General features: G+C 40.9%; 1 protein-coding gene across 1 annotated transcript in view; it reads left to right on the top strand.

Moving 5' to 3' along the window:
* The first annotated feature begins 428 nt into the window (after positions 1–428).
* Positions 429–12,068, top strand: part of ACVR2A (activin A receptor, type IIA) — a 63,843-nt gene continuing 52,203 nt past the window's right edge. The window contains exon 1 of the mRNA XM_008947193.1: positions 429–483. Within this exon, the coding sequence (XP_008945441.1) occupies positions 429–483 (55 nt within the window). The remainder of the gene's footprint in view (positions 484–12,068) is intronic.

Raw genomic sequence — 12,068 nt, 5'->3', positions numbered from 1 at the left:
ACCCACGGAGGAGGATGCTGCTGCTTCACGGAGCTTGATGTGGAAAAGCAAAGTTGGAGTGTGCTCAGAGACTTCGTCGTGTCCAGCAGCTTAATCGTTGACTTTTTTTTTTTTTAAAGTGGATTCGTAGCATACTTTTATGAATTAAATTTTGCCACCGTTTGTACAGAAGCCAAATGACACGTGTGTTTTGAAACGCGGTTCCAAACATCCATCCGTCAACCCGGATTCTCACTAGAAAGAGCCGGAGACAGATCAGTGTCTAAATAAATCAGATTTTACTGTTTTATGAACATTTATCTGCTGCAGAAATGTTGCTATAGATTGCTTTATAACGGTTCAGCTTTTTTTAAGGGAGGTTTTCCAGCTTGCAGGACCGAGAAAACTGGATACTTAAAGTCACTTAAATGTTTTAACAGCATTGGAAAATGGGAGCTGCTACTAAGTTGGCGTTCGCTGTTTTTCTTATCTCTTGTTCTTCAGGTAAGTGAATGTTCTTGGTTTTCTCACGTAGAGCTTTGGGGTCACCACTTGAAAGCTCGAGGTTAACATTGTCAATTAGTGTGAATGAGGAGAAACCTTTTTCAGGGGACAAGTGCTTGGGGATGGCAAAGGCAGAAGCTGTTTTCAGCGTTAGCCTTACAACAGTATACACCGGGAGCACTTCAAAGGCGTGCGGCGCTTGGATTTCAGATCAGTTGTGTGGAACAAATGTGGAGACACAACCACCTAGTGTCACCTACCGTAATCCAGCAATGCAGTTAGTGGTGGTTGCTTGGTTGTTTGGGTTTTTTTTTAATAACTCGTCTGAAATACTCCTTACTTCAATTAGATCCCTTATTCTGGACCATTCACTGGCGAATGGCAACCTTCATTAATGCTTCATTAGTTTGGAAAGAGGCATTTGCTCTGACAGCATCAGCTCGTCCTTTAATGCGAGCGAGGGGTGTGTGCCTGGATAGATGTACGCACGGAATTAGGCTGAAAAGGCAGACTTTCAGTTTCTAAACAATAATTAGCAGGGCTTTGTGTTTCGTTACGCAATACATCACCGCCTTGTAGTGAAGAAAAAACCCAAACCGCTACTGCTTTTCTCCCGAAATCAGCAGAAGCTGGGCTGGGAGGCCAGCTCCGAGTCCTGAGTGAGGACTTCCCCAGGCTGTTTCGGCAGGAGGATTGTTCTGGTAGCAACCAGTGGTTGGGAGAACTGTTGGTACTTCTGCTTGAAGCTCCAGCAGCTTCACAAAAACCTCTTCTGAGGTGTGCGATGTCTCTTGCGTTAGTTTCCAGGGCAGCTTGGCACTTTGCGCTTAGGCTTGGAGTGTGTGTAGCCCTCTGCGAAGGTTTAAACACGATTTTTAGCGTTCTTGCCCTTGTTCCTCGGTCTGAAAGCTGGCAGAGGAGTGCTCAGCTCTCCAGTGTAACCGGTGTAAGGCAGTAATGAGAGCCGTATAACAATGCCTTTTAAGTTTCCAGCCTTGTAATGCACAGGATTTTGCTGAACAGGACGTTTCCTTGCGGTTAGTAAATGGATAGTCTAGTCTTGTGTCTGTAGCGGTATTGATCAGTTCCGTGTGCGCTAAATGTGCTGTGAAATGGCGAGCGCTGCCAGAAATAAACCCCCCAAATCCTTTCTGTTTTAACCAGATAAATAACCGAGCAGGTTAAGGACAGGCAGAGGTTTTTCTTTTTATTAGAATATACTATTTATTCCTCTCGTGAAAGCAACCTCGATTTCTTCTGACAGTTTGGTCTTGCTGTAGAAGACACGGCTTTCATCTTTTCCTAATACCTTATTTTTAAGTTACTCGAGCAACATTCCTCTTAATTCAGGAATATTTTCTGTAGGGAACCTTCCCCCCCCCACCACTGACAGTTCCTGAAAGACTTGGTGCCATCTGCTCTCCATGTCTGTCTCTCCCTTCCCTGTCCTTCTATTAAAATCTTCTTGCCTAGAGCACAGACTAGTGATTTTGTTGACATCACCTATCCCAGTTACTAAAAGGAACGCTTAAGCATCAAAAGCCATCTTTTCCTTATCATTTCTTGCTCAGGTCGTGCTTGGTAAGGTGAAATGAATGTTTCCCTTGCCTGTGAAGACAGAATTAATCTTTGCTAAATGAGCAGGAAGCTGGCTGCAATTGGGACTGCTTCTCATGTTAATGACTTTGTTTTGGTGGTTATTCCAGTATTGCACGTTAAGTGTTCCGGTATTTAACAATTATTAAACTATTTTCCACTCACCTAAAATTTTAGATAATCTACGCTCCTTGTCTAGGTCTAAAGATAAATAAATTCAACAGTAAGCTTTTGTTTATATGAGCAAAATTAGAAGGTTATGTAAGCTTTTAGCACAAAGTGCAGGCATTTGGATAAGCAGTGTTTCTTCTCTTAACTGTGACTTGTTTCAGTTCAGAATCATACCTGATCAATTGATTATGACATCATTGTCAGAAGGAGTTTCTTTTTTCAGTCTTTTGTCTGAAAAAAGTCTGCCCAGTCTGTGTATTTAAGAATATTGGCACTGCCTGAAGAAACCCCTGAGTTCAGGTGTGAAGATGTCTGCTTTCTCTCTCCACTTTGCAGTCTCCAGATACTTTTGAGTGTGTGTGTCGGTGAGTGGGGGTGTGCATTTTCTTTGATAATTTATTTTTATATGCAACTCTTTTCTGCAGTTGTTTACATAGCCAATTAATAGTAGTGCTCTTTAAATAGGTGAAAATGTTGTGGGCTTTTTTTTTTTCTACATGGTGGATGTAGAAGTGATCCTTAGATTGGAGGCACTTTATTTTACTCTATAAAACTGCTGGATGAAATCCTGTAAATGTTCTTCAAATGGATAAGGATTTCTAGGGAATCTAATAATCTTAGCTAAAGGGGTGAAAACATTGCCCCTTTCTGACTAAGATAATTGAAAAAAGAGCATCTGTGTTATCTTATTATGCTTTAAATTATTTGCAGATGCTTGGATAAAAGTGGATGTAGGTTTGCACCCGTCTGTACTAACTCGAGAGTGAGATGAATGTGTATCAACTAAACAGGAAAACAAAGTGCCTGGGTCAAGGTTCCCCATGTGCTCTCTAATATACTTTTTATGTAAACCCGTGTGTATTTTTGACTTCACAAGGAACAGAAGATCCTGAAATGATGATAAAATACTTAGGAAGAACTGCATCTGCTTCTTGTGCCTCTCCTGTAGGTGAGGCAAGATTGTAGGTGAGCTTAAAGAAAAACAGTAAATAAAATGGCACATTCTTCAAAGAACACTTCTCCTTAGATATGATCTGTGCTCTCCCATCCCCCAAGGAAGTGCGTTGCTGTGTCCTCTAGGTTTTGTGATTGCTGAGTTACTTTATGATATTTCAGGAACAGAGAATTATCTACTTCCATAATTTTCTGTGGTGTTTCAGAACGTGTATCCTGTGCAGATGAAAATGTGGGAGATGTGGAAGTAGAGACCTTCCCTTGACCAAAACCTCCTGTTTTGTAGCAGTACAGGCTGCTGTACTTCTTAATATCTCCTGGTTCCTTCTGTTACTCTTAAACTCCCTATTTCCCAAACCATCATCTCTTCGGTGCTACCTGCTCTGCTCTTGGTACCTGGGTGGTCAGTCATCAAACAGTTCTAAAGCTCTAAATCTCCCACAGGTGACAGAACACTCTTAAGCTGAACTCATGATAAAAATCATGTAAGCAAAAGGAAGTGCATCAGAAAAATCTTGGTCGTTTTTTTCCTAAAGCTAGATCATTCTCAAGCCACTTGGAAAGTCCTAAGTAATTCTGCTGAAGGAAATTGCATGTCAAAGATATGTTTGTAGCTGCAGTAGCATTTTCACTGCACGGGAAGTGTTTTCATCTGTGATTTTTAATTCATTTTTCTCCCAATAATAATCGTTGTGAGGCAAGGAGATGATTTTTTTTAAACTTAGTTCTCGTCCTCCAAGGAAAAAAAAATCTAGCTAGAACTGTAAAGCCCAAGATAACGCTACAGCTTCAGAAGCTGGATAGTTGGGTGTTCTGAAGGAACTGAGGAGTGGGAGGAGATACTTTTTCCTTCAAAAACCCCCCTTGCAAGAGTAAAATTGACTGTCCTGTCATTATTAATTTAGTTGCGCTTGAAAATCCTGCCAAAGGTTTAAGAGTATTGTTTGTGAAATTATCTCTGCTGGTATGTTCTCTGCTGGCTCTCCATGATTGTGGTTGAACTCTAATCACTTTATTGCACAGGCAGAGCAATAAAACACTTCAGACTTAGTACTGTGTTTAGAGTAAAATCCTGCTCAAGGTTGTTTGGTTTTTTTTTTTGAGGGTACACTTTTTTGTATTAAGTTTATCACTGGGCAATAGCCCAGCACTGCTGGTGTGGCTACTAAATAGGCTTCGAAGTCCTCTTCTCAGTACTGGTTTCAGGCATAGATTGTTTCAGGTAATTTGTTACACAGATGTAAGCTTTTTGTAGTTTACAAAGTTTCATGGCTCCGTGTTGATGTTACAACTTTGATTACAGATCAGAATTCTGTTACTGTTTCTATGTAATCTGTTAATACTTAACAAGTTACAAGACTAAATCTGCCGGGTTATGAAAAATAGCTGTACTTGTGCTAATGCAATATTACACCGTGAGTGTGGTTCTGGTAGAGCTCTGCTTAACCCATGTTTCCTGAAAGATGCTGCTGTCAGGGGTTTATCTGCCCATGTACCCTTCAGCCCCAATCTTTGCTCATAGGAGAAGCTGCAATGAGTTTGTACTCAAATGCTGGGTGCTCTGTAAGTTGTCGAGGGGTGTTCTGTGTGAGGGGAGAGCTGCTTGCTGCTACAGGAGGGTGCAAGAAGGTAATCACTGCGGTGGTGAGTAATAGTTTCCAGCTGGTTTTAATGGAAAGTATTTGAATGCCATTTCTTCTTTTCCCCTTCACCTTTCTGCAATCTAGGGCTGAAATTCCTTAGGTGATAGGTTTGAATGATTTGCAAATGAGGGTAGACAAATAGTTTGGGATTTTTTTTCTTCCCTGTTTAACTACAAGGGTTCATTTTTGTCATATCATTAGTTTGAGGTAGTAGGGAAAAAATAACTGTAACTCCAGTGTTTTTCATCCTTATGGATTTTACCTTTTCTTCCAACCATTTACACTTGCAGTTTTGACTATGCCTGGCTTTCAACTCCCACATCTTAGTTCTCTTTCAAACTGGTATTCAGTTTTATTTCACATCATCATTATGAGCTTGATATGTATAGTGTCTGGATCCCCTGAGAGGTAGTAGTCATCTTTAGTAACAGACAAATGTGTTGGACACAAGATGCAAAAGGAATTATTTAGAGACCTATATAGTTTGGAGCCAAGATGCAGCAAGCCCTGCGTACTTTTTCTTGGGAAATCATCTGGAGAATAATCATAATAAAGTGGGCTGTAAAGAGAGAGAGGTTGACAAAGAACCTGGTTGTGGAAGAGATTTCTTGGTGAAGGGGAGATGCATTTCCACCACTTAATTAACAGAAAGCAGATTAATGCAAATGTCTGCTTTAGCTGCTTGGTAGAATACATGGTCTGTTAGCTATCTGATGTTCCTGAAAATGAGAACTCTTTTAAAAGATCAAGAAAATTACAAATTTTACAGCCAAGTTCTTGTGTGATGAAATCTTAATGTGTTTTTGTTGCCTTGGTGCTTAAAATTCAGCACATCTTATTTCCTGTTATTTCCATATGGAAATTGAAGTGTTACTGGATGCCAGTGACTTGATGTGCATCTCTTATCTTCTCTCCCCTCCACTGTCTGTGTGCTGCTGGAGGTTTTTTCTTTTCCTTAGAAACAGTTTGTGACTACAGTGCCAAACAGCAGAGCATATTTAGGCTTAATCCCACAGAAAATGACTATTTACTGCCATCTTGTTTACACTGCATATCTTTGTGGCTAAGAATCCCAAACGTACATAAGGTACATCAAATACTTCAGATGTTGGTGGAAAGAGAGCAGAGAAGGGTTTATCCATTGTAGTTATAACTGTAACAGTTTCACAGTAAAGATGAAAAAGGTCAACAGTCGTGGTTTTCTTCTGAACTTCTAGTTAAAGCTGTAACTGGAAGCAAGGAGTCTGGCTAGGGAAAAAAATAGACAATCCTCTTGCTAACTGGAGGCATGAATCTTTGGTTATGTGGTTAGAGGTATTTGAAAAACACTTGGAAATGAGGGAAGTGTTTGTGGGAAGACTACCTGTTTCTGCAGCTGGAAGCAGCTGGAGGTAGCACTAGTATTGCTGTTAAGATGGGACCTATTGAGTCTGTGGGAAGCACTTCTTTGGTCATTTGGGTGTTGGCACGAAAATCTGGGTTCCTTTAGGTAGTTCAGTGAAGGAATATACCTCCTCTTTTTGTTTTCTCTCTCTTCTGCTCCACAGTTCTCCCAAATGAATCCAATTTTCAGACTCAGTGAAAAAAAGGTGAGCAGGATAGCAACTTTCACCTCTATCTGGAATTTTCTTTGTTATGTCCTCCTTATGAACTGTGCTGCTCCTGCTTTTGGGTAGGAACTTCCTAACAGAGGTGATCAGCGAGGGACATACTTAAAATCGGGTTGATACCAGCAGAGGTCCGAGTGACAGCTGCGTAACCTAAAATTTTGGTGACTTTGCAGTGTAGCAGCAGAGCAGGAGGGCTTGTGTGTGTTGCCAACTCAGTGCCTCATAGATTTTTGAGGGTGAATTAAGCATTGCTGAATTCTAAAATCTTGCCTTGTAAACGTTCTAATGTAAATGTACTGGTATTCTTGGGTTCTGCTGGTGTTTCTGGTTAAGTAGGTGCCAGATAATCTGTTTCAATCAGGCTGCAGAGTCAGTCCAAAACTGTAATTAATTTCAGCGTTATCCTTGAGTTACTCACTGAGAAGGGTTGTTAGTAACTATTAAACTACATAGACTTGGCCTTCATAGGATGTTGACTACCTTTAGTTGGCAAGAAGGCTGTGTGTTGTTGAGGTAATTTAAATGGCTGGGTACCAACTTCTGAGATTCCTTATTTTGTTGAGGTATGAGATTTCTTTTTTTAAGGATTTATGTGAAGGTGTAATTAGGTGACAATTCAAAATGCTGAAACCAAGAGGTAACTAAAAGCAAACTCTTCTGCACTGTTGACTGTAGTGGGCATCTAAGAAATACCAGCTTTTTTTTTTTCTTTTCTAACTAATTACAGGAGGGAAGCATTGCCTTTAGTTACTGAATTGACTGCAAAACAAAGTACTTAAGTAGAACCAGTGCTTTCTAAAGACTAGATCTTAGTCAAAAGGAAGACCAAGAATGTTTCTCAAATTCCCTGATTTGCTGAACTTGCAGATAGTCATAAGCTAAGCTGAAATGAAGGAAATGAATGCTGTATTTTGCATTTACAAACAGTAGGTGTTGCCATCTAATCTAGTTTTGTTGCGTGCCTAAATGAGGCTGTTCTGAAGCTAATACCTGAAAGGTTACTTAAGACTTCTAATTTTATCTAGAGGCTTTGTTTTCAAAAAGTAGCTGTATAATTTCCAAAACTGGCAGTAAGAATCTATATTGCTCATAATTTGGTGGGTTTTCTACAGCTTTAACTCTGTCTTCTATTCCTAAATGGAATCTGTTCAATATATTGTCACTTCACCAGAAAATAGTCAGTTTTTATGACTGAAGTTGCAAAGTTTTTTGTGGCAGATCGACTTTTTAAGTTTGATGGTACATCCACCCTTTTTAGAAATGGAGGAGGAGGTGGTCAAAAATCAAGTAGTAAGGCAGCTCAGTGATGCTATTATGTTTTTTAAATATATGACTGACTGTAGATTTGAAGAATACTTTAGAGATGATCTGTGGCTTGTCTCTTTCGACTGTTCCTGGACTTCTTGGTGAAATGAGGCTGGGGAGTGAACACAAATACCACTTGACTACAAGTGCAGTCCTGATACTCTTTTAGCTTGTGCCAGCTGGGGTCTGGTGGGATGACTTGTAAGCACAAGTTTGAGGGGTAGTGCAGGCAGGGGGCCAGAGCCAGAAGGCAGCACAGTCAGGACTGTTTCAGAATTCCTGCAGCTTCAGCACTTCAGCGTGCCCTCATCTCCTGTCTGAGAGCATGGAGCATAGGCTGTCAGTGTGCTCTGGAAATGTGCTCATGAGTTACACTGGGTTACAGCTTAGCTTTTGCATGATTTTGGACATTCAAACTGAAAAACTTTCTCACTTACCAAAAAAAAAACCACACCAAACCACCAAACCACTCCATAATGTGCTCTGTGGCCAGAAGAACATCACATGGAGTCATGAGGAGGAGCTCCATGGATGTGCTCAGTCTATGACACGTGGCCTAAGGGCCAGTGAACAGTCCATGGAGCTGCTGAGATTTGCAGAGTAGATAAATGATTTGAAGGAAAAAAAGCCTGCTTTGTGTTTAAAGATAGTTTCTATTTTAGATGAGTATTGAATCTTCTGATGGAGGAACAGTTGGTGGCTGCTATAATCTTGCAGGCTAACTGGTTTTTAGTGTCTCTTCATAATAATGGTTCTGAGTAAACATTACAGATTCCTAGTTGAAATTACTTTTTGAAATCATAGCAGCACAGTTTCCTTTAGGCCATCAGATGGTCTTCTTCAGCACCACGCTCCAGGCAGTGCCTTGTCCACCAAAAGTCCCGGGTCTCTTCAGCAGTGCTGCTGTCCAGTCCCATGGCCACTGCTCATACCCATGCAGAGGATGCTCCATCCCAGGGCTCAGACATCATCCTTGTCCTTGCTGGATTCCACGAGGTTCCTGTTGGCCCACCCCTCTAGTCTCTCTGGGTCCTCTGGAGTGCCATCCCTGCAGTGGAGCACCCCACCCTCAGGCATTGTCTGCAGACTCACCCAGGTCTCTTATACCACCTGCTCCCACCACCCATTGTGGCATGAAACAGGAGGGGTTGTAGGGTGGGCCCTGGCTGGGACACTTCACATCCTGCTGTGGGAGGGCTTCTCTTCCATTCACATGGAACTCCAGCTTCACTTGCCAGTGGGCATGGCTGATGTTAACTTTGTTTCACCAGCCTCCTTCCTTTTGGTGGCTTACAAACTTGTGATTCGGGGGATTTTTTGGTAACTGAAGCTGTAATAGCATGACCTTATTTTTCCAGGTTCAGAGTTCTTATCTCATCTAGATAACGCTAATCTCCAGTCTTTAAATACTGCCTCAACGATCACAGTGATCTTCATTCTCCTCGCTGTATTTTGAATACTTGGATTTCAATAGCAACTTTAATCTGTTTTTAAAAGCTATTTTTAAATAGAGGCAATCATTTTATCAGGCCTTCTAACATGGGAAACTGTTTCCTTCTAGGAATTTTGGGAAAGTTACACATAAACACAAAGCGGTTTCATTTTGTTGTTCAGTTACAGTGTAATGTGTGTGAGATAAATTTAAACTTTGCAGTAAGTAACTGTTAATTTTAGAAATTTTTGGTAATGTTAATCAGTAGGGGGTACAGATAGTTCTCTTTATTGCATAGTAATTACATGATGGAAGTGTTTTCTTTAAATATTTCTGTATTTCAGGTTTGAAAAAAGACATTTAGGCTGGTAAAGTTGCAAAAATTTTAAATTGCTCACAAGTTGAGTTACTGTACTTCGTACCAGAATCAGAGCATCTATTTTTCATCTTCTTTATAGAGCTACTGTAAAAGCAGAATAGAGAAGATGAGTGGTTAAATATTTTCATTTTAATTCTCTAATCTTTGTTTGGAGAGGGTTTGTTTTGCAAGTTACCTCTTCAGATTATGACACAGACCCTAACAAGTTAAGCCTCATGCTAACCTTACCCACTTTGAGTAATTCAGAGCAGTAGTGAGATCTGAATTGGTTCACATTGGCTATGTATGTACTAAGAGCAAGGTACAGAACCATGAATAATTTCTGAGAAGATTGTTGAAAACCATAATGTGACTTTGCTCCTGTTTCTGCCCCCAGATAAATTCCCCCCCTCCCTAAACAAAGCAACAGGTCCCAAACTCAGCAGTGAGGAGTGGTATAGGTACGCCCTGGAAAACCCTCTGTGACAAAGAAATACTTGACAGTTTGGTGAAAGTCTCCTGTTCACTTGAAAGAAATACTGGACCACATTCTATGAGGTCAAAGGCATTCAAAGAAGCCAGGAACTCTCAGGTTCCACTTTTATTCCAGTGGAAAGGGAGTGGATCCCTCATGAAAAATCCTGATGCTCTGGTGTGCAGCTGGACTCTTCCCATGGTTAAAAGCATTCTGATGGATGGCAGGTAAAGCAAAAGGCATTTCTGTTGGCTTTTGTCCCCTTTAAATGAGGGAGCTGTACTTTTGACAAGCTGAATTTAAATCCCCTTTTCCCCTACAAAAGATGTATAATTATTTCTGTAAAGTGTTACCTTTTTTAAAGCAAATTTTAGCATGATTTTTAAATTGGATAGTTGGAATGATTCAGAAAATACGTTTGAATCCTGTTTGGACCTATGGTGGGTGCTCTGGAGATTTTGAGGAAAGTAGAAATTTTTTCCTGTCCCTTACCCTGCTATGTCCTGCCAGACTGTGTGAGGGCAGAAATGTTTGTTCTTTTCTAGCATCTCTTATTATACTGACTGTGTGGCTTTGAGAACACCTACACAGAGGCTGCAGAGTAGATAACTTGCAAAAAAAGAAAGACATCAGTAATGCAGCTCTGCCAGTCATGAAGAAGTGTGGTAGGAAGGAGAACCATCTGTGGCATATCCTAAGGACAACCACCTTGGAATGATCTGTTGTGAGGCTTCAGCTGTAAAACCAATTCAGGCTTTGTTGCTTGGAGGTTTGTTGGTTTGGGTTGTTTGGGGGTGTTTCAGTTTTGTTTTTGGGGGAGGGTGATGGACACATGGTGTTTGGCAGTTTGTTGGTTTTGGTTTCATTGTTTGCTTTTTAAATTGTTGAGTCTGAAGAGTAATGAGAATATGTACCAGAAGTGAAGGTGTTGATGTTGATATTCCTCTAATGATGTGTGAGAACCGAGTGGAGTAATCCTTGAGCTGTATGTAATTGGGGAGATACCAATTTTAGGACTTGGTCTTAACATTTTGGAAGGAGGATGATGACTGACAGAGCGGGATGAACGTTTTAGTTGACCACTGATGAATATTTTTGAGAACCTTGCTTAGCCACAGTATTTCTTCTCAAATTTAGTAATCTCAGATATTTTTCTCTCCCCTTTATTATATGTCTTTTGATGTTGCAAGCTGTCATTTGACATGAAGATGAGGAATGGTATCTGTGTAGAAAACCTGTTGGTGCTTCTTCACTTCAGCATAACCACCTTGGTTAAAATGTGAAGCTTCTTTCAGCAGCTGATGTGCAGCATGTCATCTTGGGCAGTGGAAATCTTACCAGCTGAGTGCGAGGAGGGGGGAGTGACAACTTCCCATTTCTTCATGTGTGAGAGTGAAAACATGTTTGAATTTGGTTTTGATACACTTGTGGGATGTTCACATGCTGACAAATGATGCTCGGGTGGAGCTTCAGTTGACCATCTGTACTCTTTTCTCCATTGTCTTCCTTCTAGCCAAAGTCACTCAACATTTTTCTAAGAGAAGCTTGTTTGCAGCCTCAGTGCCTGTTTGACAGATCCATTTTTCAGGCGTGGACTCACACATTGCCCATGTAGCAGGTTGTAGGCTCTGATGGGAACCCTTGGAACGTTACTAATGAACGGCAAACGCCTGGCTGCGAGTAACCAACAAGCTGATTGTCTATCATGTATCAGATTGTGATTGCTGTATGGTGTCATTAGACAAGATAGCCAAGCAGAACAAGTCATTTTGAAACAGAGGTTCAGTAATGAAATCAAGTTTTAGAAGTAAGCCAGCAAAGTTCATGCTTTTTAGTATTTCCCCCAGTAGTTCAGCCAGCTTCAAAACCCAACTAATGAGCTACTGCTTGTCCAGTAGGGTTGTTTCAGTTGTACCTGTTGTTAGAGGTGACAGCCAGTATCTCTGAATGTAGCTATTTGGGGCAGCTTCTCTTTCTGTTACCGAAACCAGAGGAGTTTCAGTCTGTGGCCAAGTCCCTGGTTCTCCCTGTGGTGTGAAGT

This window comes from Merops nubicus, unplaced genomic scaffold (genome assembly GCF_000691845.1).
Source record: "Merops nubicus isolate BGI_N331 unplaced genomic scaffold, ASM69184v1 scaffold11019, whole genome shotgun sequence".
NCBI classification, from domain to species: Eukaryota; Metazoa; Chordata; class Aves; order Coraciiformes; family Meropidae; genus Merops; species Merops nubicus.
This window is presented reverse-complemented; position numbering and strand designations above follow the sequence as displayed.